General features: G+C 42.6%; 1 protein-coding gene and 1 pseudogene across 1 annotated transcript; one reads left to right on the forward strand and one right to left on the reverse strand.

Moving 5' to 3' along the window:
* On the forward strand, positions 1 to 27,637 carry KIFBP (kinesin family binding protein). The gene is made up of 7 exons (XM_007524156.3): positions 1 to 484; positions 8,414 to 8,512; positions 11,359 to 11,438; positions 12,347 to 12,530; positions 15,745 to 15,829; positions 22,461 to 22,576; positions 26,222 to 27,637. Exons 1-7 carry the CDS (start codon positions 59 to 61, stop codon positions 27,095 to 27,097), a joined length of 1,866 nt encoding a protein of 621 aa, XP_007524218.1. The 5' UTR covers positions 1 to 58; the 3' UTR covers positions 27,098 to 27,637.
* Positions 23,992 to 26,175, reverse strand: LOC103114480 (small nuclear ribonucleoprotein F-like; annotated as a pseudogene).

Genomic DNA, 27,637 nt, shown 5'->3' on the forward strand with positions numbered 1-27,637 from the left:
GCAAAGCAGAGGGAAGGCGGGAGTCCCGATTGAGAACGCCGAGGCTGGAGAGGCTAAAATGGCGAACTCTCCGTGGGCTGAGATTCGGGAGAAATTCCAAGCGGCATTGGCCCTGTCGCGGGTGGAATTGCATAAAAATCCCGAGAAGGAACCGTACAAGTCCAAATACAGCGCCCGAGCGCTGCTGGAGGAGGTCAGGGCGCTGCTGGGCCCCGCTCCGGAGGACGAGGAGGAGCGGGCCGAGGCCGAGGACGGCTCGGGCGCCGGGGACCTCGCCCTGGGGGTGCCGGCGGAGGTGGTGGAGGTCGAGGGGCCCGCCGCCCAGGCGGCCGTGAGGCTGGCGGTTCTGGAGTTTCACCTCGGAGTGAACCACATCGACACCGAGGAGCTGTCGGCCGGGGAGGAGCATCTGGTGAAATGCCTGCGGCTGCTGCGCCGCTACCGGCTGTCGCGGGGCTGCGTCTCCCTGCACATCCAGGCGCAGGTGGGCCGGGCCGGGCCGGGCTCGGGGGACCCCTCCTGGCCTCCCGAATTTATTTGGGGTTTTTTAAATGGCTTTGCAGTAAAGTTGTTGGCACGGGTACAGTTCGGCATCTCCTGGTGATAGGTGTCTGTCTGTCTGCAGGGCCCCAGTTCTTGCCAGTGCCGTCGATGTTGAGAGGCACAGTTTGTCCCCCACATTTTTGTATATTTATTCACTGATCTTCCCTTTTTGTTGCCCTTGTTGTCTTTTATTTTTATAGTTATTATTGTTGTTGTTATTGTTGTCGTTGTTGGATCGGAAAGAGAGAAATGGAGAGAGGAGGGGAAGACAGAGGGGGGGAGAGACAGACAGACAGACACCTGCAGACCTGCTTCACCGCCGTGAAGCGACTCCCCTGCAGGTGGGGATCCGGGGGCTCGAACCGGGATCCCTACGCCGGTCCCTGCGCTTCATGCCCGCTGCGCCACCGCCCGACTCCCCGTCCCCCACATTTTTAAAAATCTTTATTTATTGGATAGAGACAGCCAGAAGGCGACAGGGAAGGGGGGAACAGAGACACCTGCAGCCCTGCTTCAGCCCTCGCAAAGCTTTCCCCCTGCAGGTGGGGGCCGGGGGCTGGAACCCCGGTCCTTGCGCATTGTAACTTGTGCTCTCCACCAGGTGCGCTCCCACCCGGCTCCTGTCTCCACGTTTTGAAGCTTTAGTATCAGCGTCTCCCGAGCTTATTCTCTCCGTCTCCTTTTTAAAAAATCTTTATTTATTGGATAGAGACATCGAGAAGTCAAGAGAGAAGGGGGTGATGGAGACAGAGACACCTGCAGCCCTGCTTCAGCACTCTCAAAGCGTTCCCCCTGCAGGTGGGGGCCGGGGACTCGAACCCGGGGCCTTGCGCACTGTAACTTGCGCCTCAAGCAGGTGCCACCACCCGGCCCCCCGAGCTTATTCTCCACGCTCATCGCTAACACCCCTCTGTGTTTTGCTCAGTCGTGATCATCGCGGTGGTGTCCCCAGACCCACGTAGCTGATTGTAAATGCCCGTTCCAACGTGTCACCAGTCCACATCTTCATTCTTACTTTAAAAAAAATTTTTTAAATCATTTATTTATTGGATAGAGACAGCCAGAAGTCGAGAGGAAGGGAGAAACAGAGGGAAAGAGACAGAGAGACACCTGCAGCCCTGCTTCACCACTTGCAAAGCTTTCCCCCTGCAGGTGGGGACTGGGGCCTCGAACCTGGGTCCTTGAGCACTGTAATGTGTGCCCTCAACCAGGTGCGCCACCACATCTTCATTCTGTGAAGAACCAATCTTACTAGTAGTCACTAACGAAGAATATTAAAAAAAAAAAAAAAAAAAGAAAGAAAAGAGAAAAAAGAAAGGAAGAGGAAAAGAAAACAGACCGCAGGGAAATGGCTCAACTGGCAGAGAATTAATCTCGCGTGTTGAATCTGGGTGAGGTCCCGGAGCCACATACACCAGAGTGGTGCTCTGCGTTGTTTTGCTTTGTTTTTCACCCTAAATAGAGAGCTGTAGTCCATGGGATGCCAGCAGTTTGATTGGGGACCGACACCCCACTCACTGGGCCCTTTCTGTCTCTTTTCTCTGTCTCATGTTGAACTTACACATGTAATAAATTAAAAAATAAACCAAGAACAAATCCAGTGTAATTTAAATCATAACTTGAGATCTCAGTGAAATCACAAAGAATGACCAGAGTGTATTCCAAATTTCAAAGAAGATATTTAAATTCTTCATTTTCTTTTTTTTTTTTTAAAGTGATGTGACTACTATATTCTGACACATACACTTTTTTAAATATATTTTATTTTATTTATTTATTCCCTTTTGTTGCCCTTGTTGTTTTATTGTTGTAGTTATTATTGTTGTCGTCGTTGTTGGATAGGACAGAGAGAAATGGAGAGAGGAGGGGAAGACAGAGAGGAGGAGAGAAAGACAGACACCTGCAGACCTGCTTCACCGCCTGTGAAGCGACTCCCCTGCAGGTGGGGAGCCGGGATTCAAACCTAAACTCTTCATTTTCTATTCTTGCCGTATTTGTTTGCTTACTCCCCAAGGAATTTCTTCTCATTCTTCAGAACTCACTTCATAGTTTTAGTAACTGTCTACAGACTAGTTTGGTACAAAGAACCATCTCCCCTCTACCTTTCTAATCCTTATTGTGACACATTTTATTTATTTACATTAAAAAAAATATATATATATATATATATTTTTTTAATTTTATTATGAGAGAGAGAGAAATAGAGACATGCCAGAGCACTGCTCAGCCCTGGCTTTGTTGGTGCTGGAGACTGAACCTGGGACTTCAGGCATGAAAGTTTTTTGTTTTTTTTTAAATTTTATTTATTTACTTATTCCCTTTTGTTGCCCTGGTTGTTTTATTGTTGTAGTTATTACTGTTGTTATTGTTGTTATTGGATAGGACAGAGAAATGGAGAGAGATGGGGGAAGACAGAGAGGGGGAGAGAAAGACAGACACCTGCAGACCTGCTTCACCTCCTGTGAAGCGACTCCCCTGCAGGTGGGGAGCCGGGGCTCGAACCGGGACCCTTATACCGGTCCCTGCGCTTTGTGCCACCTGCGCTTAACCCGCTGCGCTACAGCCCTAATCCCGAGAAAGTTTTTTTAAAAATTTATTTATTTATTCTCTTTTGTTGCCCTTGTTTTATTGTTGTAGTTATTGATGTCGTCGCTATTGGATAGGACAGAGAGAAATGGAGAGAGGAGGGGGAGACAGAGAGGGGGAGAGAAAGACAGACACCTGCAGACCTGCTTCACTGCCTGTGAAGTGACTCCCCTGCAGGTGGGGAGCCGGGGGCTCAAACCGGGATCCTTATGCCGGTCCTTGTGTTTTGCGCCACCTGCGCTTAACCTGCTGAGCTATAGCCCGACTTCCAAAAGTTTTTTTTTTTTAATAGAACACAAATCAACACTTATTAAAACTATATAGGTGTTATGTATAATAATAAATGATCAGTCTAATTTTTTAAAGAAGACTAAGCAGGTGGCTCAGCAGTAGAGCACATGTTTTGCTTATGTAAGGGCCCAAGTTTGTTTCTGGCACCACATATGTGGAACAGTGTTTGAGTCCTCCTCCTCTCCTTCCCTCCTCCTCTCCTTCCCTTCTCCTCTCCTCATCTCCCTCCTCCTCTCCTTCCGTCCTCCTCTCCTTCCCTCCTCCTCTCCTTCCCTCCTCCTCTCCTCATCTCCCTCCAGGCCACATTTTCAGGGAGAAGCTTATAGTGCAGCAGCCGCAGGTATTTCTCCTGTTTGTTACCTGCTATTAAAAAAAGAAAGAAAGAAAGAACCCAAGAGTTGGTTCAGTGAATAAAGTTTGGACTTTAAAAACCAAAACAGAGAGTCGGGCGGTGGCGCAGCGGGTTAAGCGCACGTGGCGCAAAGCGCAGGGACCGGCATAAGGATCCCGGTTCGAGCCCCCGGCTCCCCACCTGCAGGGGAGTCACTTCGCAGGCGGTGAAGCAGGTCTGCAGGTGTCTGTCTTTCTCTCCCCCTCTCTGTCTTCTCTTCCTCTCTCCATTTCTCTCTGTCCGATCTAAAAATGATGACATCAATAACAACAACAATAACTACAACAATAAAAAAAACACAAGGGCAGTGGTCCAGTAAGTGGCGCACTGGATAAGGTATTGGACTCTCAAGCATGAGGTCTTGGGTTCAATCCCTGGCAGCACACGTACCAGAGTGATGTCTGGCTCTTTCTCTCTCCTGTGTTTCTCATTAATAAATAAATAAAATCTTTAAAAAAAAAAAAACATAGGGAATGATCTCACTCATAGACACAAGTTGTTAAACTAGATCAGAAGGGAGAACACTAAGCAGAACTGGGACTGGAGGTGGTGTACTGCACCAAAGTGAAAGACTCAGGTGTGGGGAGTGTCCTGGTCCTGGAACAGGATGGCAGAGGAGGCCCCAGTGAGGGTTGCATTGTCATGTGGAAATGTTACCCACATACAAACTGTTGTATTTCACTGTTGACTATAAACCAGTAATCCCCCAATAAAGAAAAAAAAAGAGTGCTGGTGGCGGCAAGCGCACACATCATCAGGCACCAGGACCCACATTCCAGCCCCTGCGCCCCACCTGCAGGGCCAGGGGTGCTTCATGAGTGGTGGAGCAGGCGTGCAGATGTCTTATCTTTCTACCCCATCCCTGGTATCTTATCTTCCTCTCTCTCTCTATCTCTTCTCCTCTCAATTTCTTTCTGTCCTATCAAATAGAAATAGAAAGAAAAAACAAGCAGAATTAAAGGGCCTCTGGGAGTGGCAGATGTGTAGTGCCAGCACGGAGTCCTAGCAATAACTGTGGTGGCAATTTTTTAAAATGGGAGGGGGAGGCTGGGGGTGGTGGCCCACCTGGTTGAGTGCACATGTCATCAAGCGCAAGGGACCCAGGTTCAAGCCCCCAGCCTCCACCCGCAGGGGGATGCTTCATATGGTGAAGAAGTACTACAGGTATTTCTCTTTCGCCCTCCCTCTTTCTTCCTCCTCCCCTCTCAGTTTATCAGCCCTATCAAGTAAAATAAATAAGTAAATACAAAAAGCATATGTATGTTCTGGAAGCAGCAGAGCTGTCATGGGACACCAGCCCCCAGCCATAACACTGATGGCAAAAAATTCATCTGGGGTGGGAGTAGATAGTATAATGGTTTTGCAGACAGACTCATGCCTGAGGATACAAAGTCCCAGGTTCAGTCCCTTGCACCACCATAAGCCAGAGCTATCAGTGCTCTGGTTAAAAAAGGGCAGGGATAGACAGCATAATGGTTATGCAAAGAGACTCTCATGCCTGGGGCTCCAAAGTCCCAGGTTTAATCCTCTGCACCACCGTAAACCAGAGCCAGTACACTACTGCTGGCCCCCTTATTATTTATATTTAACTAACGAAAGAGATACAGAGAGAGATACCTTAGTTTATGGTGGTGTTGGGGATTGAACCTGGGACCTCAGCCCTAAGGCATGAGTCTTTTGAATAACCATTATTCTGGCTCCCTAGCCCTAGTATTTTGTTTGTTTAGATTTATTTGTGGGGGTTGCACAGTGGTGCACCTGGTTGAGCACACTCATCACCATGCACAAGGTCCCAAGTTCAAGCCCCCTGTTCCCACTTATGGGGGGAGCTTCCCAAGCAGTGAAACAGTGCTGCAGCTCTCTCTTTCTCTCTCTCCCCCTTCCTATCCCTATCCCTATCCCCATCTTCCCATCCCCCTCAATTTCTCTGTCTCTATCCAAAATAAATAAATAAAAGTTCAGAGAGAGAGAGAGAGAGAGAGAGTTGCTACTGAGACAGACATAAAGAAAAAGAGGGAGGACCAGAATACCACTCTTGGATCTGATGCCAGGGTTGAATTTAGGACCTCATGCTTAAAAGTGCAACTTTTTTTTTTAAATCTTTTAAAAAAAGTATTTATTCCCTTTTGTTGCCCTTGTTGTTTCATTGTCGTTATTGATGTCGTCATTATTGGATAGGACAGAGAGAAAATGGAGAGAGGAGAGGAAGACAGAGGGGGAGAGAAAGACAGACACCTGCAGACCTGCTTCACTGCTTGTGAAGTGACTCCCCTGCAGGTGGGGAGCCGGGGGCTTGAACCGGGATCCTTATGCCTGTCCTTACGCTTTGTGCCACGTGCGCTTAACCCATTGAGCTACCTCCTGACTCCCTAAAGTCCAACTTTTTAAAAAATAAGTATTTATTCCCTTTTGTTGCCCTTGTTGTTTTATTGTTGTATTTATTATTGTTGTTATTATTGATGTCGTAGTTGTTGAATAGGACAGAGAGAAATGGAGAGAGGAGAGGAAGACAGAGGGGGAGAGAAAACTAGACACCTGCAGACCGCTTGTGAAGTGACCGGGGACTCGAACCGGTACCCTTACATCGGTCCTTGCACTTTACGCCACCTGCGCTTAACCTGCTGCGCTACCGCCCAACTTCCAAGTCCAACTTTTTCTCCACTGTGCGACCTCTTGGGCCACAACAGTAACTCTCCTTCCCCTCCCCCCACCCCAGGATTATCACTGGGGCTCAGTTCTTGCATGATGAATCCTTTGCTCCTGGGGGATTTACTTTTTGCCTTCTCTCTCTTCCTGTAGAAGAGAGAAGGATTGAAGGGGAAGGGAGAGGGAGAAGGAGAAAGAAAGACACTTGCACAACAAGGGCAACAAAAGAGTAAATAAATAACTAAATATAAAAAAAATAAAAGAAAACATTAAAAAAGAAGAAAGTCACTTGCAACACTGCTTTACTGCTCATGCAACTTCCCTGCTATGAGTGGGGACTAGGGGCTTGAACTCGAGGCCTTGTGCATAGTAAGGTATATGCTTAACCAGGTGCATCACTGTTGCCTGGCTCCCAAACAGTGACTTTTGAAAATGTTTTTTTAAAAGGCCTCTGGAGGATAATATCAGTAAGTATTATTATTATTATTTTTTTTTTCTAAACTAAAGTCATCAGTAAGTATTATTATTATCACTATTAAACCACTTTATTTTTTAAAAAGATGTGTTGATTAATAAGCAAGAGAGAGAACGTGATGCCAGGAATGCAACTCACGACCTCGTGCTTTAAAATCCAACACTATCCACGGCATCAATTCCCAGCCACTATAAATATTGTGAAAGTACTGGACTTAAAGCATGAGGTTCCGAGTTCAATCCCTGGCATCACATATGCCAGAGGGTGCTCTTATTCTCTCTCTTCCCTCCTGTCCTGTCAATTAAAAAAAAAATAAGCAAATAAAATAAAAACCTACTAAAAGAGAAAGAAGGTGTTATGTTTTTATGTCTTTCTCTTGTCTCTGTGTGTGTTCAAGTTACTCTCCAGTTTAGGACTTTTCAATAAGCTTTTATTATATTTGAAATTGAGACATGACCTAGCTAGTTGCCACTGACTTTAAGTGCCTTGTTCATTTTTTGTTCCCCCTGTGGGGCTTTACTTGAAGGTTCAGCTTCCCAGGCCACTCAGTGATAAGTGGAAGGATTCAGTTTCTTACAGGTGTTTGGTCTGAGAGCCTTAGTTCCTTGCTGGATGTTGGACTCTCTTAGTTCTTTGCCACAAGAGTCTGTCTGTTGTATGATTCAGAACTTGACAGTTGCCTTTTCTTAGAGTAAGCAAGAGGTTCCACCCAATATGGAATCACAAGGTTTACAACCTAATCTTGGAAGAGAGCTTTTTAAAATACATTTTAAGTAGTTATTTGTTTAGGCGAGCGAGAACCAGAGCATCACTGTTGTATGAGATAGCAGGAATTGGCACTTGGAACCTTCTCCGTGTAGGCTTGGCACTGCACATGACATGCCGTCACCTGGGCTGTGGAAAAGATCTTTTGTCACTTTGACCATATCCTTTTTGTTAGAAATTAGTCACTGAATCCAGCCTATGTAAGGGACAGAGGGCATACAAGGTCTGAATACCAGGAGGCAGGGGGCGTCCAGGATTCACCTCAGTGACTGCCTCCTGTGCCCTGCATAAAGACACTTAGTATTATAAATAGTAAGTTTGTTGTTGATTAGGCCTCAGTACTATTTGATAGGCAATATTGACTTTGAAACGATGGTTATAGAGGCTGGGCAGTGGCACACTGGGTTAAGCACACTAGTGCCCAGTGCAATGATCTGGGTTTGAGCCTCCGGCTCCCCACCTGCAGGGGAGTCGCTTCACAGGCAGTGAAGCAGGTCTGCAGGTGTCCCTCTCTCCCTCTCTCTGTCTTCCCCTCCTCTCTCCATTTCTCTCTGTCTTATCCAACAATGACGACATCAATAACAACAATAATAACTACAACAAGGGCACCAAAAGGGAATAATAAATAAATAAATATTAAAAAAAGAAACTATGGTTATTACTTTAATTAGATATTTGTATTGTTATAATTTATTTCTCTTTTCATTATTTTCCAGAATAATCTAGGTATCTTGTGGTCTGAAAGAGAAGAAATTGAAACTGCACAAGCTTACCTTGAATCATCAGAAGCACTTTATAATCAATATATGAAAGAGGTACAGTGCATATCATATCAACTTTATGAGTCAGTGAAAATGGTCAGGAATTGCTTAACAATTCTTCACTTAGAACATCAGTGTGATTGCTTAAAAAGAAAGATGCATTTAAAAAAACTTTTTTAAAAATTATCTTTATTTATTGGATAGAGACAGCCAGAAATCAAGAGGGAAGGGGGTGATAAAGAGGGAGAGAGACAGAGAGACACCTGCAGCCCTGCTTCACCACTTGTGAAGCTTTCCCCCTGCAGGTGGGGACCAGGGGCTCAAACCTGGGTCCTTGCGCATTGTAATACATGCACTTAACCAGGTGCGCCACTACCCAGCCCCTGAAAGATGCATTTTTGTAGATCAAATATGAGCGAGAAGGAGACAAGAAGCCTGGCTTCCTCTGGCACATGGAGTGCTGGACCACACACCTCGGGCCTGCAGGCCTGGTGCTCTGCCAGTTGAGCCATTTCCCCAATGATTCAGTGTGACTTTAAAGAAAATATATCTTTTAATTATCTTTTTTTCCCTTTTCTTTTTAACCTGAGCACTGTTCAGCTCTGGCTGATGGTGGTATAGGGGCTTGAATTTTGAATTATCTTTCTTTCTTTATTATTTTTTTTAAATATTTATTTTATTTATTCCCTTTTGTTGCCCTTGCTGTTTTGTTGTTGTAGTTATTATTGTTGTTGTCGTCGTTGGATAGGACAGAGAGAAATGGAGAGAGATGGGGAAGACAGAGAGGGGGAGAGAAAGACAGACACCTGCAGACCTGCATCACCGCCTGTGGAGGGACATGCAGGTGGGGGCTCGAACTGGGATCTTTAAGCCGGTCCTTGCGCTTTGCGCCACATGGGCTTAACCCGCTGCACAACCCCCCCGACTTCCTTCCTTCCTTCCTTCCTTCCTTCCTTCCTTCCTTCCTTCCTTCCTTCCTTCCTTCCTCTCTCTCTCTCCCTCCCTCCCTCTCTCTCTCTCTCTCTCTCTTTCTTTCTTTCTTTCTTTCTTTCTTTCTTTCTTTCTTTCTTTCTCTCTTTCTTGGATATAGACAGCCAGCAATTGAGAGAAAGGGGGATATGGAGGTAGATAGATGATAAAGAGAGGGAGAGAGAGAGACACCTGCAGCCCTGCTTTACCTCTTGTGAAGCTTTCCCCCTGCAGGTGGGACCAGGGTCTTGAACCCAGGTCCTTGCAAATTATAACATGTGCACTCAACCAGGTGCACCACCACCAGGCCCCATGTGACTTTTTTAATATACTCAGGGAACTGCTGTAGAGTGGTCTAGATGGCCGCTGAATAGTTGAAGTTATTTCCTATTATATTAAGAGTCCTTATGTATTTATTTTAAAATATTTATTTATTTATCAGAGCACTTCTCAGCTCTTGCTTATGGTGGTGTGAGGGATTGAACCTGGGACTTTGGAGCAACAGGCATGAGATTCTCTTTGTATAACAATTATGCTATCTACTCCTGCCCTGCTTTATTTTTTCTCTCTGAAAGTAGCTTGCACCCATCGGGGTTATCACTGGTACTTGGTGTGGCTACTATAAGTCCACTACTCTGGGTGGCCTTTTTCTTTTCTTTTCTCTTCTTTTCTTTTCTTTCTTTCTTTCTCTCTTTCTTTCTTTCCTCCTTCCTTCCTTCCTCCCTCCCTTCCTTTCTTATTTTTTTAAAAATATTTATTTATTTCCTTTTGTTGCCCTTGTTTTATTGTTGTAGTTATTGCTGTTGTTATTAATTTCATCGTTGTTGGATAGGACAGAGAGAAATGGAGAGAGGAGAGGAAGACAGAGAGGGGCAGAGAAAGACAGACATCTGCAGACTTGCTTCACCTCTTGTGAAGCGACGTCCCTGCAGGTGGGGAGCCAGGGGCTTGGACCGGGATCCTTACTCCGGCTCCGGTCCTTACGCTTTGCGCCATGTGCGTTTAACTGACTGTTACCGCCCCACTCCCCCTTCCGTTCTTTCTTTTTTATTTGACAGGACAGAGCAATTGAATGAGGAGGGGGAGGCAGAGAGGGTGAGAGAAAGACAAACACATGCAGACCTGCTTCATGGCTCGTTAAGTGTCTCCCGTGCAGGTGGGGAGTAGGGGTTTAATGCTGTGCATGGTAACAGATGTGCTTAGCCAAGAGCACCACCACCCAGCTCCCTAAAGCACTTTTTTTTAACAGACAAAAGACTTAAAATTTGTAGCTTTTTAAATGAACATGAAATTACATTTCAGGTTTTTTTTGTGTGTGTTGTAGACAGTCTCATTTTACTTGTTTGATTCTATAGAATTAAAAAAAATATTCCCTTTTGTTGCCCTTGTTTTATTGTTGTAGTTATTGTTGTTGTTGATGATGTCATCATTGTTTGATAGGACAGAGAGAAATGGAGAGAGGAGGGGAAGACAGGGGGAGAGAAAGATAGACACCTGCAGACCTGCTTCACCACTTGTGAAGAGACTCCCCTGCAGGTGGGGAGCCGGGGGCTTGATCCTTGGGCTTTGCGCCACGTGTGCTTAACCTGCTGCGCTACCGCCCGACTCCCGATTCTTTAGAATTTTATGGTTAAGGAAAATCACGTTTGCAGCCCAAGAGGCAATGAATGTCGGGTTAGAGAACTAGGCGTGAAAGCGTGTTTGGAGTTCAGTCCCTGCTGTCTCACAGGCCAGACTGGTGCTCTGGTTCTCTCTCACTAATGAATAAATACTTTTTTAAAAAAGAAAATTGTTCCTTTGGTATCATGAAAGTTAACTAGTGAAAAATGAAGCAGTTATTGTTTTTAAAATTAGATTTCTCCAGTGTCTCCAGAGGAGGGCGCTTGATGTTTACAGTTCAAACTGTAGAATTTTGTCTCTCTGTAATGTAGGTTGGGAGTCCTCCTCTAGATCCTGTTGAGCACTTTCTTCCTGAAGAAGAAAAACTTGCTGAGCAGGAGAGATCAAAAAGGTGAGTGGGGTGCGGGGGCAGGTGGTGGCGCACCTGGTTGAGCACACATGTTGCAATGCACAAGGACCCAGGTTTGAGCCCTGGGTCCCCACCTGCAGGGGCAAAGCTTTGTGAATGGTGAAGCAGTGTTTCAGGTGTCCCTGTCTCCCCTTCCCTCTCGATTTCTGGCTGTTTCTATTCAATATGAAAGTAAAGATAACAAAAAAATAAAAAAGAATTAAAAAGGGTACCAGCAGTGGCACATCTGGTGAAGTGCTTTCATTAAAGTGCACAAAGACCCAGGTTCAAGCCCCTGGTCCCCTCCTGCAGGAGGGAAGTTTCACGAGTGGTGAGGCAGGACTGCAGATGTCTCTTTCTCTCCTCCACCTCCTCTCTCAATTTCTCTCTGTCTCTAATAATAAGGACATGAAAATATTAAAAATATTAATGAAAAATAATTTTTAAAAAAGGTGAGAGTGGGTATAATAACTAACCCTCATAACTGCTTCTACATAGTGTAGATAAGCTTATTTTTGCCTCCAAGTCACTTGTAAAGATTATAAAATGTGAATTCTGACATAAATGAAAACCGCCATTTGCCACTTGCTAGATATGTGCTCTTATTCAAATCTGACGCTCAGTTTTGTTATCTGTCAGTTGCTATTCCAATTCAGAGTGCTGGTGAGGGGATGAAAATACACGAGTGGTCCGGGCGGTGGCGCAGTGAATTGGGCTCTCAAGCATGAGGTTCTGAGTTCAGTCCCCAGCAGCACATGTACCAGAGTGATGTCTGGTTCTTTCTCTCTCCTCCTATCTTTCTCGTGAATAAATAAATAAATTCTTTAAAAAAAAAAAAGAAAATACATATGAAAATCTCTTATAAATTATAAGCCATTACACAAAGTCTGCTTTTTTTTTTTTCTTTGTAGATTTGAGAAGGTTTATACTCACAATTTGTATTACTTGGCTCAAGTCTACCAGCACATGGAAATGTTTGAGAAGGCAGCTCGTTATTGCCACAGTACCCTCAAGCGCCAGCTGGAGCACAATGCCTACCATCCTATTGAGTGGGCTGTCAATGCTGCCACCTTGTCACAATTTTACATCAATAAGGTAAGCGTCCTCTAAGTAGTTCTCGAACAAAGATACCGGTAGTGCTTATAAAAGTCAATTGACAGTGCCTTGAAAATGCAGTCTTTAACAAATAGAGAGTCTGTATTTTATGAGGTAAACTGGACAAAAAGAATGCAGCCCCGTTTGCAAACATACTGAAGTCTTGTACTTTCTGATTGCTTCAATTTTTTTGAGTCTTCAAAATGCTGAGTTCTGTTAGTCTTACGTGTCACTCGCCCCTAAAATTGCATATTATCTAAGCCCAGTTCTTTTTTTAATTAGAGACACTGTCTCAGTTTAATTCATTTTAGTGAGATGTTACCTTACATTGCAGATTTTCTCAGAGATACGTCTTTATCTTTATTCAGTGGTGATCTGGTAACGATGAGAATTTGTCTAAGGAAGTTGACTGTTAAATGTGGACTTTGATAAAAGCATGTGATACATTTCTGTTACTCTTCAAAATGACCTCCTCTGTAATATATGTATATATTTTCATATTGGAAAGGTCTTAGCTGGAAAACTCCAAGTACTTATGATATACATCTTTGGATTATCTCATGAGGACAAATTTGAACTTCTTAGTTGTTTATCAGAATTATTTAAACTCATGATGGTATATTCTTACTTAGCCTATTTATTGCTTCAGCCCAGAAACATTTTTAATGCTAAAATGCTTTTAAGCAACCTTTCCCAGCCGTGTTTTCTATTAATTCTCAGTAAAATATTCTAGCAAGAAAAATTATTTTTATTGTATTTCTAATTTATAAGCCTTTGAAATTTTGGTAATTCTTTGCTAATCAGTTCCTTCGTAGATGTTCTGGTTATCTGCTTACCCTTACTGGGCCTTTTTGAAATTTTTTTTGTTAGTGCTGGTTCTGTAAATGCACCCTATGTTTAAAGTATTGTCCCACAGAATTTCATTCAGAAAAGCTATTAGCAGGAGAGAAAGGGCTGTGGTGACTGCAGCATCGCTTCTAGGACTTTGATCTAAGATCAAGTGTGTAAGTAACGCTACTGCATATATCAGCGCTTTTAGTTAAAACCGAATTCATGAATCCATTTCATTGTGGTCATCATCTGAAAGTGTTACCTAGTGCCTCTGCTTGTTGTACCTTTCTTTTTTTTTTTTTTTTTAATAGCTGCTAGAGGCCCCTTGTTTATTTTGTTTAGCAACTTTAAAATTACATATCCATTGTGCTTTTATGTAACACTTAAAATTCCATGGATACTGGTAATACTGCTATGTAGATATTAAAATATAATTAAAAATGCAAAAGCTGTTCAGCATTGCTTATGTAGAGCATGCGGTATTCTCATGAATACTTTTCCTAGCCTGTGCTCTTTTTTTTTTTTAATCAAAATATTACATACTGTTGTTGAAATTAAGTTACACTGCAGAGAGAGAGAGAGAGATTTGAACCATGATTTTAAATGATATAACCATCATTCCTGTCATCGCCATCTTCATCTGGTCCTAGTGGAAAGTTTTTCTTCGTGAATCCCTACTGGCGGGTGCTAAAGCCACACACTTACCAGCCACCTAGAAGGCCAAAAGGCCTGCACATCTTGGTGGGCTGCTCCCAGGGAGCCAGTCTGAACAGAACTGCAATGACAGTGATGGCTAAGGGATTGCGGAGGGGCAGTTAAACTTTAATTGCAACTTTTCTGTTTGGTTTTTGAGGCTTAACACCAACATTTTGATCCCTAGGAGTTGCTGGGCTGACACTGCACATGGTGCCCTGCTAGTAAATTTATCTAGTAGTTTATTTATTCTTTATTATTTTATTATTTATTTAGTGATTCTGTGCTGAGAATTTAAAGTCATACCCAATCACTAAAATCTTCTTAAGAAAATAACCAATATAAAGTGGACATTATATTTTAGCGAAGGTGGCTTCCATCTAAAAATTGGACTTTAACTTTGTACTTTTGCTGGGTGGCTCTATGAATAAATGACAGCTACAAGTATATATCAACAAGGAAATCTCCTAGCTATTTGAGAAGTTTACCATACCCAGATTTGATTTTTTTTTTTTTTTAATTGCCACAAGAGTTATTGCTGGGGCTCAGTGCTGGCACTACAAATATATCACTCCAAGTGGGCTTTTCCTGCCTGCCTGCCTACCTGCCTGCCTGCCTCTTTCCTTCCCTCCTTCCTTCATTCCTTCCTTCTTTCTTTCCTTCCTTCCCTTCTCTCTCTCTTTTTTTTTTTTTTCTATTTTTATTTGATATGACAGAGACTTTGAGAAAGGAGGGGAGACAGAGAGGAAGCAAGACACCTGCAGACCTGCTTCACCGTTCATGAAGCATCCTCCCTGCAGGTGGGGAACAGGAACTCGGACTGGGTCCTTGTGCATGGTAAGGTGTCCACTCAGCCAGGCGGACCACCACCTGGCCCCTAGATTATGTAGTCTTTAAATGGGTTGGTAAAGCAATTCTATAGAGCTTAGCTTATCTGTAAAAATATGTGGACTTCTGGGAGTTGGGCGGTAGCGCAGCAGGGTAAGCACACGTGGTGCGAAGCGCAAGGACCAGCTTAAGGATCTGGGTTCGAGCCCCGGCTCCCCACCTGCAGGGGAGTCGCTTCACAGGCAGTGAAGCAGGTCTGTAGGTGTCTCTCTTTCTCTCCCCCTCACTGTCTTCTTCTCCTCTCTCCATTTCTGTCCTATCTAACAATGGCGACATCAATAACAACAATAATAATAACTACAACAACAATGAAAAACAACAAGGGCAACAAAAGGGAAAATACATACACAAATAAATAAATATAAAAAAATTAAAAAATATATGTGGACTTCAAAAACTTGGTGGGAAGCCTTGTGTGCATTCCAAAGGTTTAAAAGGCAAGCATTTTTTTTTTTTTAATCAGAATTGTCTATTTTTACAGAATGTCAGTGGTCTAAGAATTTATCATGCATGGAACTCGGGATGTTTAGAGAACTATTTGAGGTACTTGCACTGTAGGACGATAGCCGTTGTGGTCTGATGACGATGAGCTCTAGCTTGTAGCCAGCTGTTGTCTTCTAACCAGTGTGGATGATTATTGATTATTGAGAGTTTTTAATGTCCAGCAGCTGCATAGGGTCTCCTCTGTAGTGGTTTTGGCCTGACTTTATAGGTTCCCCTCTGCCCTATATTGACTGGTTATGCAAGTATGGGTCACAAATGAGACTGTGATAATTGCTTTCACTCTTTATTTCTTCAACAGCTGTGTTTTATGGAGGCCAGACATTGTCTATCAGCTGCTAATGTCATTTTTGGTCAAACTGGAAAGATTCTAACTACAGAAGACTGTAAGTTTATGTCTGCTTGTTTTTCTTTTCTTTTCTTTTTCAAAGATTTATTTATTTGTTCACAAAGAATGACAGAGAGAGAGAGAAAGAACCAGGTATCACTTTGGTACATTTGCTGCTGGGGACTGAACTTGGGACCTCACACTTGAGAGTCCAATGCTTTATCCACTGCACCACTTCCCAGACCACTGGATGCTTGTTTTTATGTAGTGCTTTTAAAAATAATAATAATAAATTAATAACTCTCTGTATATATTTACCCATTTCTTCCATGGTTCTGCCCTCTCCTCCCCTCTAAGTCAAACCTACACCCACTGCCACTTCTGAGTAGCCTTCTTTTTCCCTCTTCTCTCTCTGGGTCCTGATGGAATTAGAGTTGAGAACCCACTGGTCATCTTCCCCTAACATTTGTTCTCCTCTGGGAATATGGATCAAAATTCTTTACCGAGTGCAGAACGTGGTAGGTTCTGGCTTCTGTAATTACTTCTCTGCTGGACATGGGTGTTGACATGTTGATCCATACCCCCAGCCTGTTTCTACCTTTCTCTGCTGGGGCAGGGCTCTGGAGAGGGGAGACTTCGGGACACATTTGTGAGGTCATCTGTCCAGGGAAGTTAGGATGGAATCATAGTAGCATCTACAACTTGTTGACTGAAAGGAGGCAAGATATAAGTTAGGACAAAGTGTTCAATGAACAAGAACTAAAAAGTAGGAATAAAACAGATGAGAATAGGGACCTTAGGGTGGAAAGAAGCTAGGAAGTCCATTTTAAGTGTGTTCCAAGTGGCCTGTGACTTTAGTATTTATTTATTTATTCATTTATTTATTTGCCTAAGCTTGATAGCTAATATGCAGGTAGATTAAAAATACTGTCTGGGAAGAAAGCTGGATTAGGGCAAAGAGTAGCTCCCAAACTTGAAGAAAGTATATAAATACAGTTAACTGTTTACCCAGTTGATCTGACCCAGGGCCCATATTCACATTTAGTACAGGAGCCTGTGTAACCACTGAGTCCCTGTAAGCCTGAGCTCAAAGTCCATGGTCACAGCTGGGAACATTCTAGGCTGCACTCACTTCAGGACCAGTCTTCCTCAGGGGGAAGGACAGGATGACCCAGTCTCCCTTCAAAAAGTGGGGCAGTCCCTATCATTGCTACCTTATAATGAGGACCAAGCCCTGGAGAGGTCCACAAGAGGGCTTATGATGATGTTCCTGAAGGAAGTGACCAGTGATGGAGGATGTGTTGCAGGTCTTGGCCCATATTGTCTATATGGGAATCCAAGGATTCCCTGACTACAGCCCCAGGTGATGGGGTGGCCTGGTATTTACCATAAAGGCCATCAAGTGAGCCACCAGAACACTACTCATGCCTGGCTTCTGGTGGTACCAGGGAATAAACCTGGGGCCTCTGAGCCTCAGGTATAAAAGTCATTTTGCATAGCCATTATGCTGTCTCCCTGACCCTCATTGTATAGTTTTTAAAAACCTTAATTTTGAGATAATTTTAAGCTTTGGAAAACTTATAGGAACAACAGTACTATTATATGTCCTTTAAGTTTGGCTTTTAATACTTGCCTCATTTATGGTCATTTTTTTTCTTACAGAACTTGGAAAAAAGCATACATACATTAAATTCTTTTTTTCCGAAGTTCAGTATGTATTTCCTAAAATAAAAATATTTTCTTAAAGGAACCAGGCAGTCAGCACCTGGTTGAATGCTCGTTATTATGTGTAAGGATTCAGGTTCCAGCCCCTGTACCCCACCTGTAGGGGGGAAGCTTCATGAGTGGTAAAGCAGGTCTGCAGGTGTCTCTTTCTCTCTTTCTCTTACTCTCTTCTCAGTTTCTCTCTGTCCTATCAAATGAAGATGATGGTGATGAAAAAAAAAAAAGGCCACTGGAGCAGTGAGTTCATCATGCAGGCACAGAACTCTAGTGATAATCCTGATGGCAATAAAAAATTTTTTTTTCATAATCATAGAGTAGGAAATGTAACATTGATGCATTTTTCATGTGTGGTGTATGTTTCTGTTGTACTAGTTATGTATGTGATTTCTTTTATAGCAATTTCTTTCCTTTTTTAACATTTATTTATTTATTTCCTTTTTGCTGCCCTTTTTGTTTTTATTGCTATTGTAGTTATTGTTTATGACCTCATTGTTGGATAGGACAGAGAGAACTGGAGAGAGGAGGGGAAGACAGAGGGGGAGAGAAAGACAGACACCTGCAGACCTGCTTCACCACCTGTGAAGCGACTCCCCTGCAGGTGGGAATATAGCAATTTTTAGTAATAGAATAATATCTAGCTTAAGATTGTATATTGGCTCTGGAGGTGTGGTGTAGGGAATAAAGTGCTAGACTGATAAGCATACGGTTCTGAGTTCAATCCCTGGCATTGTATGTACCAGAGTTTCTCTTTCTGTCTCTTTCTCATAAGTGAGTAAATCTTTAAATAAAAAAATAAATAAGTAAATAAATAAAAGATTGCATATTACATTTAGCTGTTACATCTCTCTTTTATAAAAATATTTTTCTTTTTTCTTTTATTATTTTTAAAAATATTTTATTTATTTATTAATGAGAGGGATAGGAGGAGAGAGAGAACCAGACATCACTCTGGTACATGTGTTACCAGGGTTTGAACTTGGTACTTCACAGCTTGAGAGTTCAACACTTTTATCCACTGCACCACCTCCTGGACCAAATTTTTCTTTTTAAATGTTATTTATTTTATCTTAATCTTAATGAGAAAGAGAGAGAGAGAGAGAAAGAGACTAAAGCACTTTTCAGCCCTTCCTTGCTTATGGTGAAACTGGAAATTGAACCTGGGACTTTGGGACCTCAGGCATGGGAGTCTTTTGCATGACTTATGCTATCTCCCCAGTCCCTTACATCTCTCCAGTCATTTTTAATCTGGAAGAATTCCTCAGTCTTTCTCTTTTATTATATAGATATTTTGCAAAGTATAGGCCAGTTATTTTGTGGATTTTTTTTTTGCCCCCAGGGCTATTGCTGGGGTCTGGTCACCAGGCCTGCACTATGAATTCACTGCTCCTGGTGACTATTTCCCCCCCATTTTTTTTAATTGGAAAGGACAGAGAGAAATGGAGAGAGGACGGGAAGATAGAGTAGGAAAGAAAGACACCTGCAGACCTGCTTCACCGCCTGTGAAGCAACTTTGCTGCACGTGGGGAGCCGGGGGCTTGAACCAGGATCCTTGTGTGCATCCTTGTGCTTCTTAACCAAGCGTACATAACCCAGTATGCTCTTAGCCTGTTGCACTACTCCCTGACCCTCATTTTGTGGATTTTCCATCAGTTATATGTCATTCCTTATGTTTTTTAAAAAAGATTTTTTAATATATTTATTTATTCCCTGTTGTTGCCCTTGTTTTCTTGTTGTTGTTGTTATTGATATTGTCATTGCTGGATAGGACAGAGAGAAATGGAGAGAGGAGGGAAAGACAAGAGAGAAAGACAGACACCTGCAGATCTGCTTCACTGCTTGTGAAGCGACTCCCCTGCAGGTGGGGAGCCAGGGCTCGAACCGGGATCCTTATGCTGGTCCTTACTCTTTGCACCATGTGCGCTTAACCTGCTGTGCTACTGCCCAACTCCCTGGTTTTTGTTTTAAGATTTTATTATTAGTATTTAAAATTTTTTTTTATTTCTTTATTGGAGAATTAATGTTTTACATTCAACAGTAAATACAATAGTTTGTACATGCAAAACATTCCCCAGTTGATTTTATTTATTATTAATGAGAAAGATAGAAGAGAGAAAAAGAACCAGACGTCACTGTGGCACCTGTGCTGCCGGGGATTGAACTTGGGACCTCATGCTTGAGAATCCAGTGCTTTATCCACTGTGTCTCCTCCCGGACCACCCTAATGTTAAGATTCATTTTATGTATGTTTGGTTGGAATACTGTAAAAGTGTTCTGTCCAAAAAACCCTCTCCAGATTTCTTTTTGTTGGCAAAACTAGCTATTAATGTAGATCTTTCATAAAAGCAAAGAGGCATAATATGAACTTTAAAAAGTAAAACATTGGGGCCGGGTGGTTGCGCACCTGGTTGAGTGCACGTTACAGTGCTCAAGGACCTGGGTTCGAGCCCCCAGTCCCCACCTGCAGGGGGAAAGCTTTACAAGTGGTGAAGCAGTGCTGCAGATGTGTCTCTCTCTATCTCCCCTACCCTCTCGATTTCTAGCTGTCTCTAGCCAGTAAATAAAGATAATTTAAAAAAAATTAAAAAGTAAAACATTAATTCTCCAATAAATAAATAAAAAATAAAAAGAGGGAAAAAAAAGGTAGCATCATGAGGGCCAGGTGGTAGTGCAGCGGGTTAAGCACATGTGGTATAAAGCACAAGCACTGGCCTAAGAATCCCGGTTCGAGCCCCCGGCTCCCCACCTGCAGGGGATTCTTTTTGCAAGCGGTGAAGCAGGTCTGCAGGTGTCTATCTTTCTCTCCTATGTTCTTCCTGATCAGAAGAACATATATATTGTCAAATTAGCTGTTTTCTCCCAGTTAATTTATTGCAGTAAATTAACTGTAGGTCCATTGAAGTCTAAGAGGTAATGGTAAAAAGAGAGAGAGAAAACTAAATCACCAGTAAAATAACATTTTTACCTTTTTTTAATATTTATTTATTTTCCCTTTTGTTGCCCTTGTTCTTTTAAAATTGTTGTTGTTATTATTATTGTTGTTATTGATGTCATCATTGTTAGATAAGACAGAGAGAAATGGAGAGAGATAGGGAAGACAGAGAGAGGGAGAGAAAGATAGACACTTGCACACCTACTTCACCGCCTGTGAAGCGATTCCCCTGCAAGTGGGGAGCCAGGGGCTCGAACCAGGATCCTTACCCGGTCCTTGTGCTTTGCACCACGTGCACTTAACCCGCTGCGCTACCACCCGACTCCCAACATTTTTACTTTTATTTTTTAAAATAGAAAGCAAAATGACAATACCAGTGTTTTTAAAATGTTTTTATTGAGTGCTCTCATAAATTGTTGGTTAGAGCATTTGTTGAAAAATTTGACACTACTGTATTAAGAGCATGTAAATGTAAACTCTGACCCAGTAAATTTCACTTCCAGGTATCTTGTCTTAAGGAAGTAATTCAAAGTTCACATAGATTTTTGCAGTGATCTTTTTGTTTAGAATTGGAAACTTGCCGTAATAGAAGGGTGATTAAGGTATGGTACATCTGTTTAATTGTATGTAATGCACACTTAAAAATCATGCTAAGGGGCCGGGCAGTGGTGCACCTGGTTGAGCTCACAAGTTACCATGAGCAAGGACCTGGGTTCAAGCCCCCAGTTCCCACCTCTAGGGGGGAAGTTTTGCATGTGGCCAAGCAGTGCTGCAGATGTCGCTCTTTCCTTCTGTAGCTTCCCCTCCTGTCTCAGTTTCTGTCCAATAAATAAAAAATATATATATATTTGAATTTATTTATTTATTCCCTTTTGTTGCCCTTGTTTTTTTATTGTTATGGTTACTATTGTTGTTATTGATGTCGTTGTTGGATAGGACAGAGAGAAATGGAGAGAGGAGGGGAAGACAGAGGGGGAGAGAAAAGACATCTGCAGACCTGCTTCACTGCCTGTGAAGCGACTCCCCTGCGGGTGGGGAGCTAGGGGCTCGAACCGGGATCTTTACGCCGGCCCTTGAGCTTTGTGCCACATGCGCTTAACCCACTGCGCTACTGCCCGTCTCCATAAATAAAATATTTTTAAAATTATGTTAAGTAGCCAGGGAGGTGGTATAGTAGCATGAGGCCCCAAGTTCTGCCCTTGGCATTGTATATGTCAGAGTGATGTTTGCTTCCTCTCTCTCCATCTCAAGTAAATAATTAATTTAGAAATAATTTGAGATGTTAATATGCTAAAGGAGGCTGGCTGTGGTGTTGCGATGTCTTTCCTTCTCTTCCTGGCTCTCGGTCTCTTTCTCTGAAAAAAAGTGTGGAGAGGAGAAGCCCCAGCAATGAAGAAAAAAAAGGCCATGTATAAGGAGGTGCTCGGGATATGGGTAAGATGTAAATATATTGTATGAAGAAAAAGGCATATTCAGAATTTTCAAAATTGGATTGAAGCAGCCTGGAAGGTAAGGTGGCTTAGTGGTCGAGTGCAGGGCATGCATGTGTGAGGTGGATATGCTGCCGTGCTGCCTTGCTTTTGTCATTAAGTAAATACATCTTTAAAAAATTGAATATACTTTATGACCATAGCCATATATATAGTTTCTTTCTTTTTTAAAAATTTATTTATGAGAAAGGTAGTGGGAGAGAAAGGAAGAACCAGACATCACTCTGGTACACATGCTGCTGGGGATTGAACTCAAGCCTTTATGCTTGAGAGTTCAATGCTTCATCCATTGCACCACCTCCCAGACCACGTGGTCTTAGTTTTTACCTACAGATAATACATAAAATACTAGAAAGATATAGGAAAACAAATACTAATGAGTATTTTTAGTGGTAGAAATTTGGGTATTCCCCAGCCCACTCCCCAACTTGGTGAGGTTGTTACTTGTATTGATTCAGAAAACAGTGATATTAAAATGAAGTATCCTGTGGCAGTAACCGATTGTAAACATTAACTGGGACAAATCATGCGTTCTGCTCTTTTAGCTACTGAAACTGAAGGAGATGTTCCAGAGCTTTATCATCAGAGGAAAGGGGAGATAGCAAGATGCTGGATCAAATACTGCTTGACCCTCATGCAGAATGCTCAACTTGCTATGCAGGTAAGCTGTCAAAAGTTGCCTTTCTATCTTTATTATTATTACTGCGGATATATATTGAAGCAGATCACTGCTTAGCTCTGGCTTATAGTGATGTGGGGGTTGAAACTGGGACCTCTTGTGCCTTGGGCATACGTTTGTTGCACTAGCCACCCTCTCCTCTTCTCTTCTCTTCTCTTCTCTTCTCTTCTCTTCTCTTCTCCTCACTTTATTTTCATTTTCTTTCCATTTCCCTCCCTCTCTCTTGCTTATTTATTGCACAGGATTGTCTGTGGAGCTTGATGCAGCACTATGAACCCACCATTCCTGGCAGCTATTTCTCCTTTTTTTTTTTTTTTCCTCTTTCTATTTTATTTGACAGGACAGAGAGATATTGGGGGGAGGGGCTGGAGAAGGGGGGGCTGGGCTGTGGCACACCCAGTTAAGTGCACATAGTATGAAGCACAAGGACTCGCACAATGATCCCTGTTTGATCCCCTGGCTCCTGACCTGCAGGTGTTTATCTTCCCCTTATCTCTCATTTGTCTCTGTCCTAGCCAATAAAATGGCCTTCGGGAGCAGTAGATTGGTAGTGCTGGCACCGAGCCCCAGTGATAACCCTGGAGGAAAAAAAATAAATAAAATTAAAAAGAGAGGGACAGAGAAAGATAGACACCAGTTGTGAAATGCCCCCCTGCAGGTGGAGAGTGAGGGCTTGAACCCGGGTCCTTGCGCTTACCCAGGTGCACCGTCGCCCTGCCCCCTCTCTTTTACTGGGGAGTTAATGGTTTACAGTACAGTTGTTGACATATGGGTACATGAGTGGAGAATGAATTCAAGGAAAGTAGAGCATATGAGGAAAGTTAGAGACAACTGCAACATTCTAGATGAGAAATGAAGGTAAATTGGTTTAGGATGGTGATAGGAAATGAAGGGAAAAAAAAAAGGATTCAAGAGGTAAATAAAAGCAAGACGGGAAGGCCTGGCTGAAGATTGGATGTGTCAGGTAAAGAGGAGAGGTGAGGAGAAGGCTGTCTCAAGAAGAATAATTTCAGGTTGCTGACTGTGCAGACTGCTAGGATATTTTAATTTCAGCAGCATAGAGTTTGCATGGTTGTTAAGGGTACTGGACTTACAAGCAGGGGATTCTGGGTTAGATCCTTAGCATTGCATGTGCCAAAGTGATGCTCTGGTTCATCTCTTCCCCCCCCCCCCCATACACACACACACACACAGAGATACACCATTAATCTTCAAAAATTTAATTTCACTAAATGACTTTATTCAAATAGTATTAGAATAGGAACCTGTTTGAGGAAGAATAGGAATTCCATTATAAGTATGTTGAGTAGGTGGTGTTGAGATTTCTGAAAAGAAATGTCAAGCGAAGCATAGTTACGGGCAGCAGTCTGGAGTTTGAGAAGAGGGTTGGACTATGCTCATAGATCATAGTTTTTCTCCCAGAGGACAGTTGCAGCCATGGTGTGGATGGAATCGCCTGTCTGGAGTAGCATTGCCCCCTAGACATAGTATCCCGGTCATGTGTATCACTAAAGGGTTTTAAAAGGGCTGGAGAAATGGCTCAGTGATTTGAGGCCCCAGTTTCGATTCCGAACTCTACCATCTGCCAATGCTGAGCAGTACTCTGATTTCTCTTTATAGGAATAAATAAATCTATGCTGTGAACATCTAGATATTAGTGACATCAATCATAGACATCCATGATCACACACCAGACTCTCATGTCTGAGGCCTCAGAGTTTCTGTCCAAGTTTAGTTTAGTCCCTTATACCACTTCATGCCAGAGCCGAGCAGTACTCTGGTCTGTACTTCTCATATAAATGAATAAGGCAGCCCAGAGGATTCATTAAGAAAGTTATGGTGGGGTGGAGAGGTAACATATTGGTTATGCAAAAGACTTTCATGTCCAAAGTCCCAGGTTCAATCCCCAGCACCACCCTAAGCCAGGGCTGAGCAGTGCTCTGGTCTTTCTGTGTCTTCCGCTGTATCAGTTTCTGATTAAAAGTAAAATAAATATAAATTGGAGCTGTCAAAACAGCTCACTTAGTGCACTTGCATTGTCACGGACGAGACCCAGGTTTGAACCCAGCCCCTACAGCACTGAAAAAGGGTTTTTAAATTTTTTACTTATTGTTACTATTTATATCAGATAGAAACAGAGACAAAAGGGAGTCGGTAGTGCAGTGGGTTAAGCGCAGGCGCGGCAAAGCGCAGGGACCGGCGTAAGGATCCCGGTTCGAGCCCCCAGCTCTCCACCTGCAGGGGAGTCGCTTCACAGTCGGCGAAGCAGGTCTGCAGGTGTCTCTTTCTTTCCCCCTCACCGTCTTCTCCTCCTCTCTCTATTTCTCTGTGTCCTATCTAACAATGATGACATCAATAATAATAATAACTACAACAATAAAACAAGGGCAACAAAAGGGAATAAATAATTATTAAAAAAAATTTAAAAGAGAGACAAAAAGCTAAGAGATAGTGAAAGAAGCCACAGTACCAAAGCTTCCTTCCATGCAGTAGGGTAGTAGACTCCTGAACCTGAGCTGTGCACATGACAAAACTGCAGCTATTCAAGTGAGCTGTTCTGCCAACTGAAGGAAGCTTTGATGCTGTGATATCTTTCTCTGTTTCTCTATTTCTGTCTCTACTTTTTATCTGAAAAAGTCAGCCTAGAGTGGTGAAGCCCCAGTGATGCCCCCTACCCCCTAAAAAGAAACGAAGGAAGGAAGGAAAGGAAGGGAAAATATAAGGACTACAAAATAGCTTTCTTGGATAGTGTGTTCCTTTGCCATGTACTAGACCCAGGTTCAAGCCCAGCCCTCACCATATTGAAGGAATTTTTGATGCTATGGTCTCTTTCACTCTTTCTTTCTCTACCTTGGTCTCTGTCTAAAAAAAAACAATGGAGGGGGGACACAGAGCGAAACTTGGACTAGTTCTGTTCTGTTGCAACAAAGCTAAGGACTTGGGGCGGGAGGTGAGAAGGGAGAGCATTGAGAGGGTGTTGGGGACCCAGTGCGTGATGAGGGAGTGGGAGTTAGTTGGCATTGTATCCATATGACGTGTAAAACCTCCCTAAACCAGACCAGGGAGTAAGAGGGTTTTCCTTTATTTTCTTTTCTTCTCTTTTCTTTTTCTTTTCAAATTGAAAAACAGATCTTTATTGTCTACAATTATATATGTATATATTTAAAAAAAAAAAAAAAACCAAAAGAAATGATTCTCTCACATCTTCATCTTCTTCCTTTTCTTCAAGCCCTGTGATAAAGGACATTATTACATTTTATTCAGACTGGACCAGATGTCCAGACAAGGCTCCATCTCTGTTCTTCTGTATTTGCAAGCTGCATAGTCACATAGCCATCTGCAGCTACCAGGTAGCCCCTGTGTTCCATTCCCCACCTAAGTTTCACCATTACTGGCTTTCCTGTTAATCTGTTGTGGAAAGGTTTGGGATTGAAAGGCAAACTCACCTCGACGAAGAGCTGCAGGTGAGTTGCTGGTGACCCACCGAGGAGTGGAGTGTCTCCAGCAGGCCCTGGTTGGCGGAGCTTCAAGAGGGGCTTTATTTTCTTTACTCCTGAGCTTATTTTAACATTAGTAGACATCAAAGGAGATGAGCTTCCTACTTAATCATGATTTTCTTTCTTTCAGGACAACATAGGAGAGCTCGATCTTGATAAACAATATGAACTTAGAGCTTTAAGGAAAAAAGAACTAGATGAAGAAGAAAGTGTTAGGAAGAAGGCTGTACAGTTTGGAACGGGTGAATTATGTGATGCCATCTCTGCAGTGGAAGAGAAAGTGAGATATCTGAGACCTTTAGACTTTGAAGAAGCTAGAGAACTTTTCTTACTGGGTCAGCAGTATGTCTTTGAAGCAAAAGAGTTCTTTCAGATTGATGGTTATGTTACTGATCATATTGAAGTTGTACAAGACCACAGTTCTCTGTTTAAGGTGCTTGCATTCTTTGAAACTGACATGGAGAGACGGTGCAAAATGCATAAGCGTCGAATAGCGATGCTAGAGCCCCTAATTGTAGACCTGAACCCACAGTATTACCTTCTAGTCAACAGACAGATTCAGTTTGAAATCGCACATGCTTATTATGACATGATGGATTTGAAGGTTGCCATTGCTGACAAGATGAGGGATCCTGATTCACACATTGTGAAAAAAATAAACAGTCTTAATAAGTCAGCACTGAAGTACTACCAGCTCTTCCTAGACTCCCTGCGAGACCCAAATAAAGTCTTTCCTGAGCACTTAGGGGAGGATGTTCTTCGCCCTGCCATGTTAGCTAAGTTTCGAGTGGCCCGTTTATATGGCAAAATCATCACTGCGGATCCCAAGAAAGAGTTAGAAAACTTGGCGACATCACTAGAACATTATAAATTTATTGTTGATTACTGTGAGAAGTACCCCGAGGCTGCCCAGGAAATAGAAGTTGAGCTGGAACTTAGTAAAGAGATGGTGAGTCTCCTTCCAACAAAAATGGAGAGATTCAGGACCAAAATGGCCTTGACTTAAACTCCTGCTTCTAATGAAGGAAAATGTGCAATATTAAAGTGAGTTTCTCCCTAGTTAGACAGGCCCAATTCCACCACGGTGTTTATCGTGAGAGCTAAGTGAATGCAGTCTGAACTTGAGTTACAGTCAGACAGTTGGATCGTTGGGTAGGACCTTAATCACCATAAAGATAAAGAATGATCTACACCTGATGATGTAAGTTGCCTTGCTAGAGTAACATGTGATTAATATTTTAGGCTGCTTGTTTCCTATTTAAAAATAAACCTGCCTCAGTTTTTAAAAGTAGATTCCTTGTCGGCTAGTACGTGGTAGATTCATTAAGAAGGAAAATATTAGGTAATATACCTGTTACTATATTAAATTAAAAAAAAAGTAACTTTTGTCAGTTGCTCTCAAAAGACATCTTTTGTGGAAATATTAAAACTAAAACTAAGTTATATTGTAGAGTGTTGTAAAGTGCTTTTATTAATTATAGGGGGGAAGGCCTCGTTAGAAACATAATAAACTGACTTGTTTCACTAATAAAAGCTTTCATTTCTC

This window comes from Erinaceus europaeus, chromosome 1 (genome assembly GCF_950295315.1).
Source record: "Erinaceus europaeus chromosome 1, mEriEur2.1, whole genome shotgun sequence".
Classification (NCBI taxonomy): Eukaryota; Metazoa; Chordata; class Mammalia; order Eulipotyphla; family Erinaceidae; genus Erinaceus; species Erinaceus europaeus.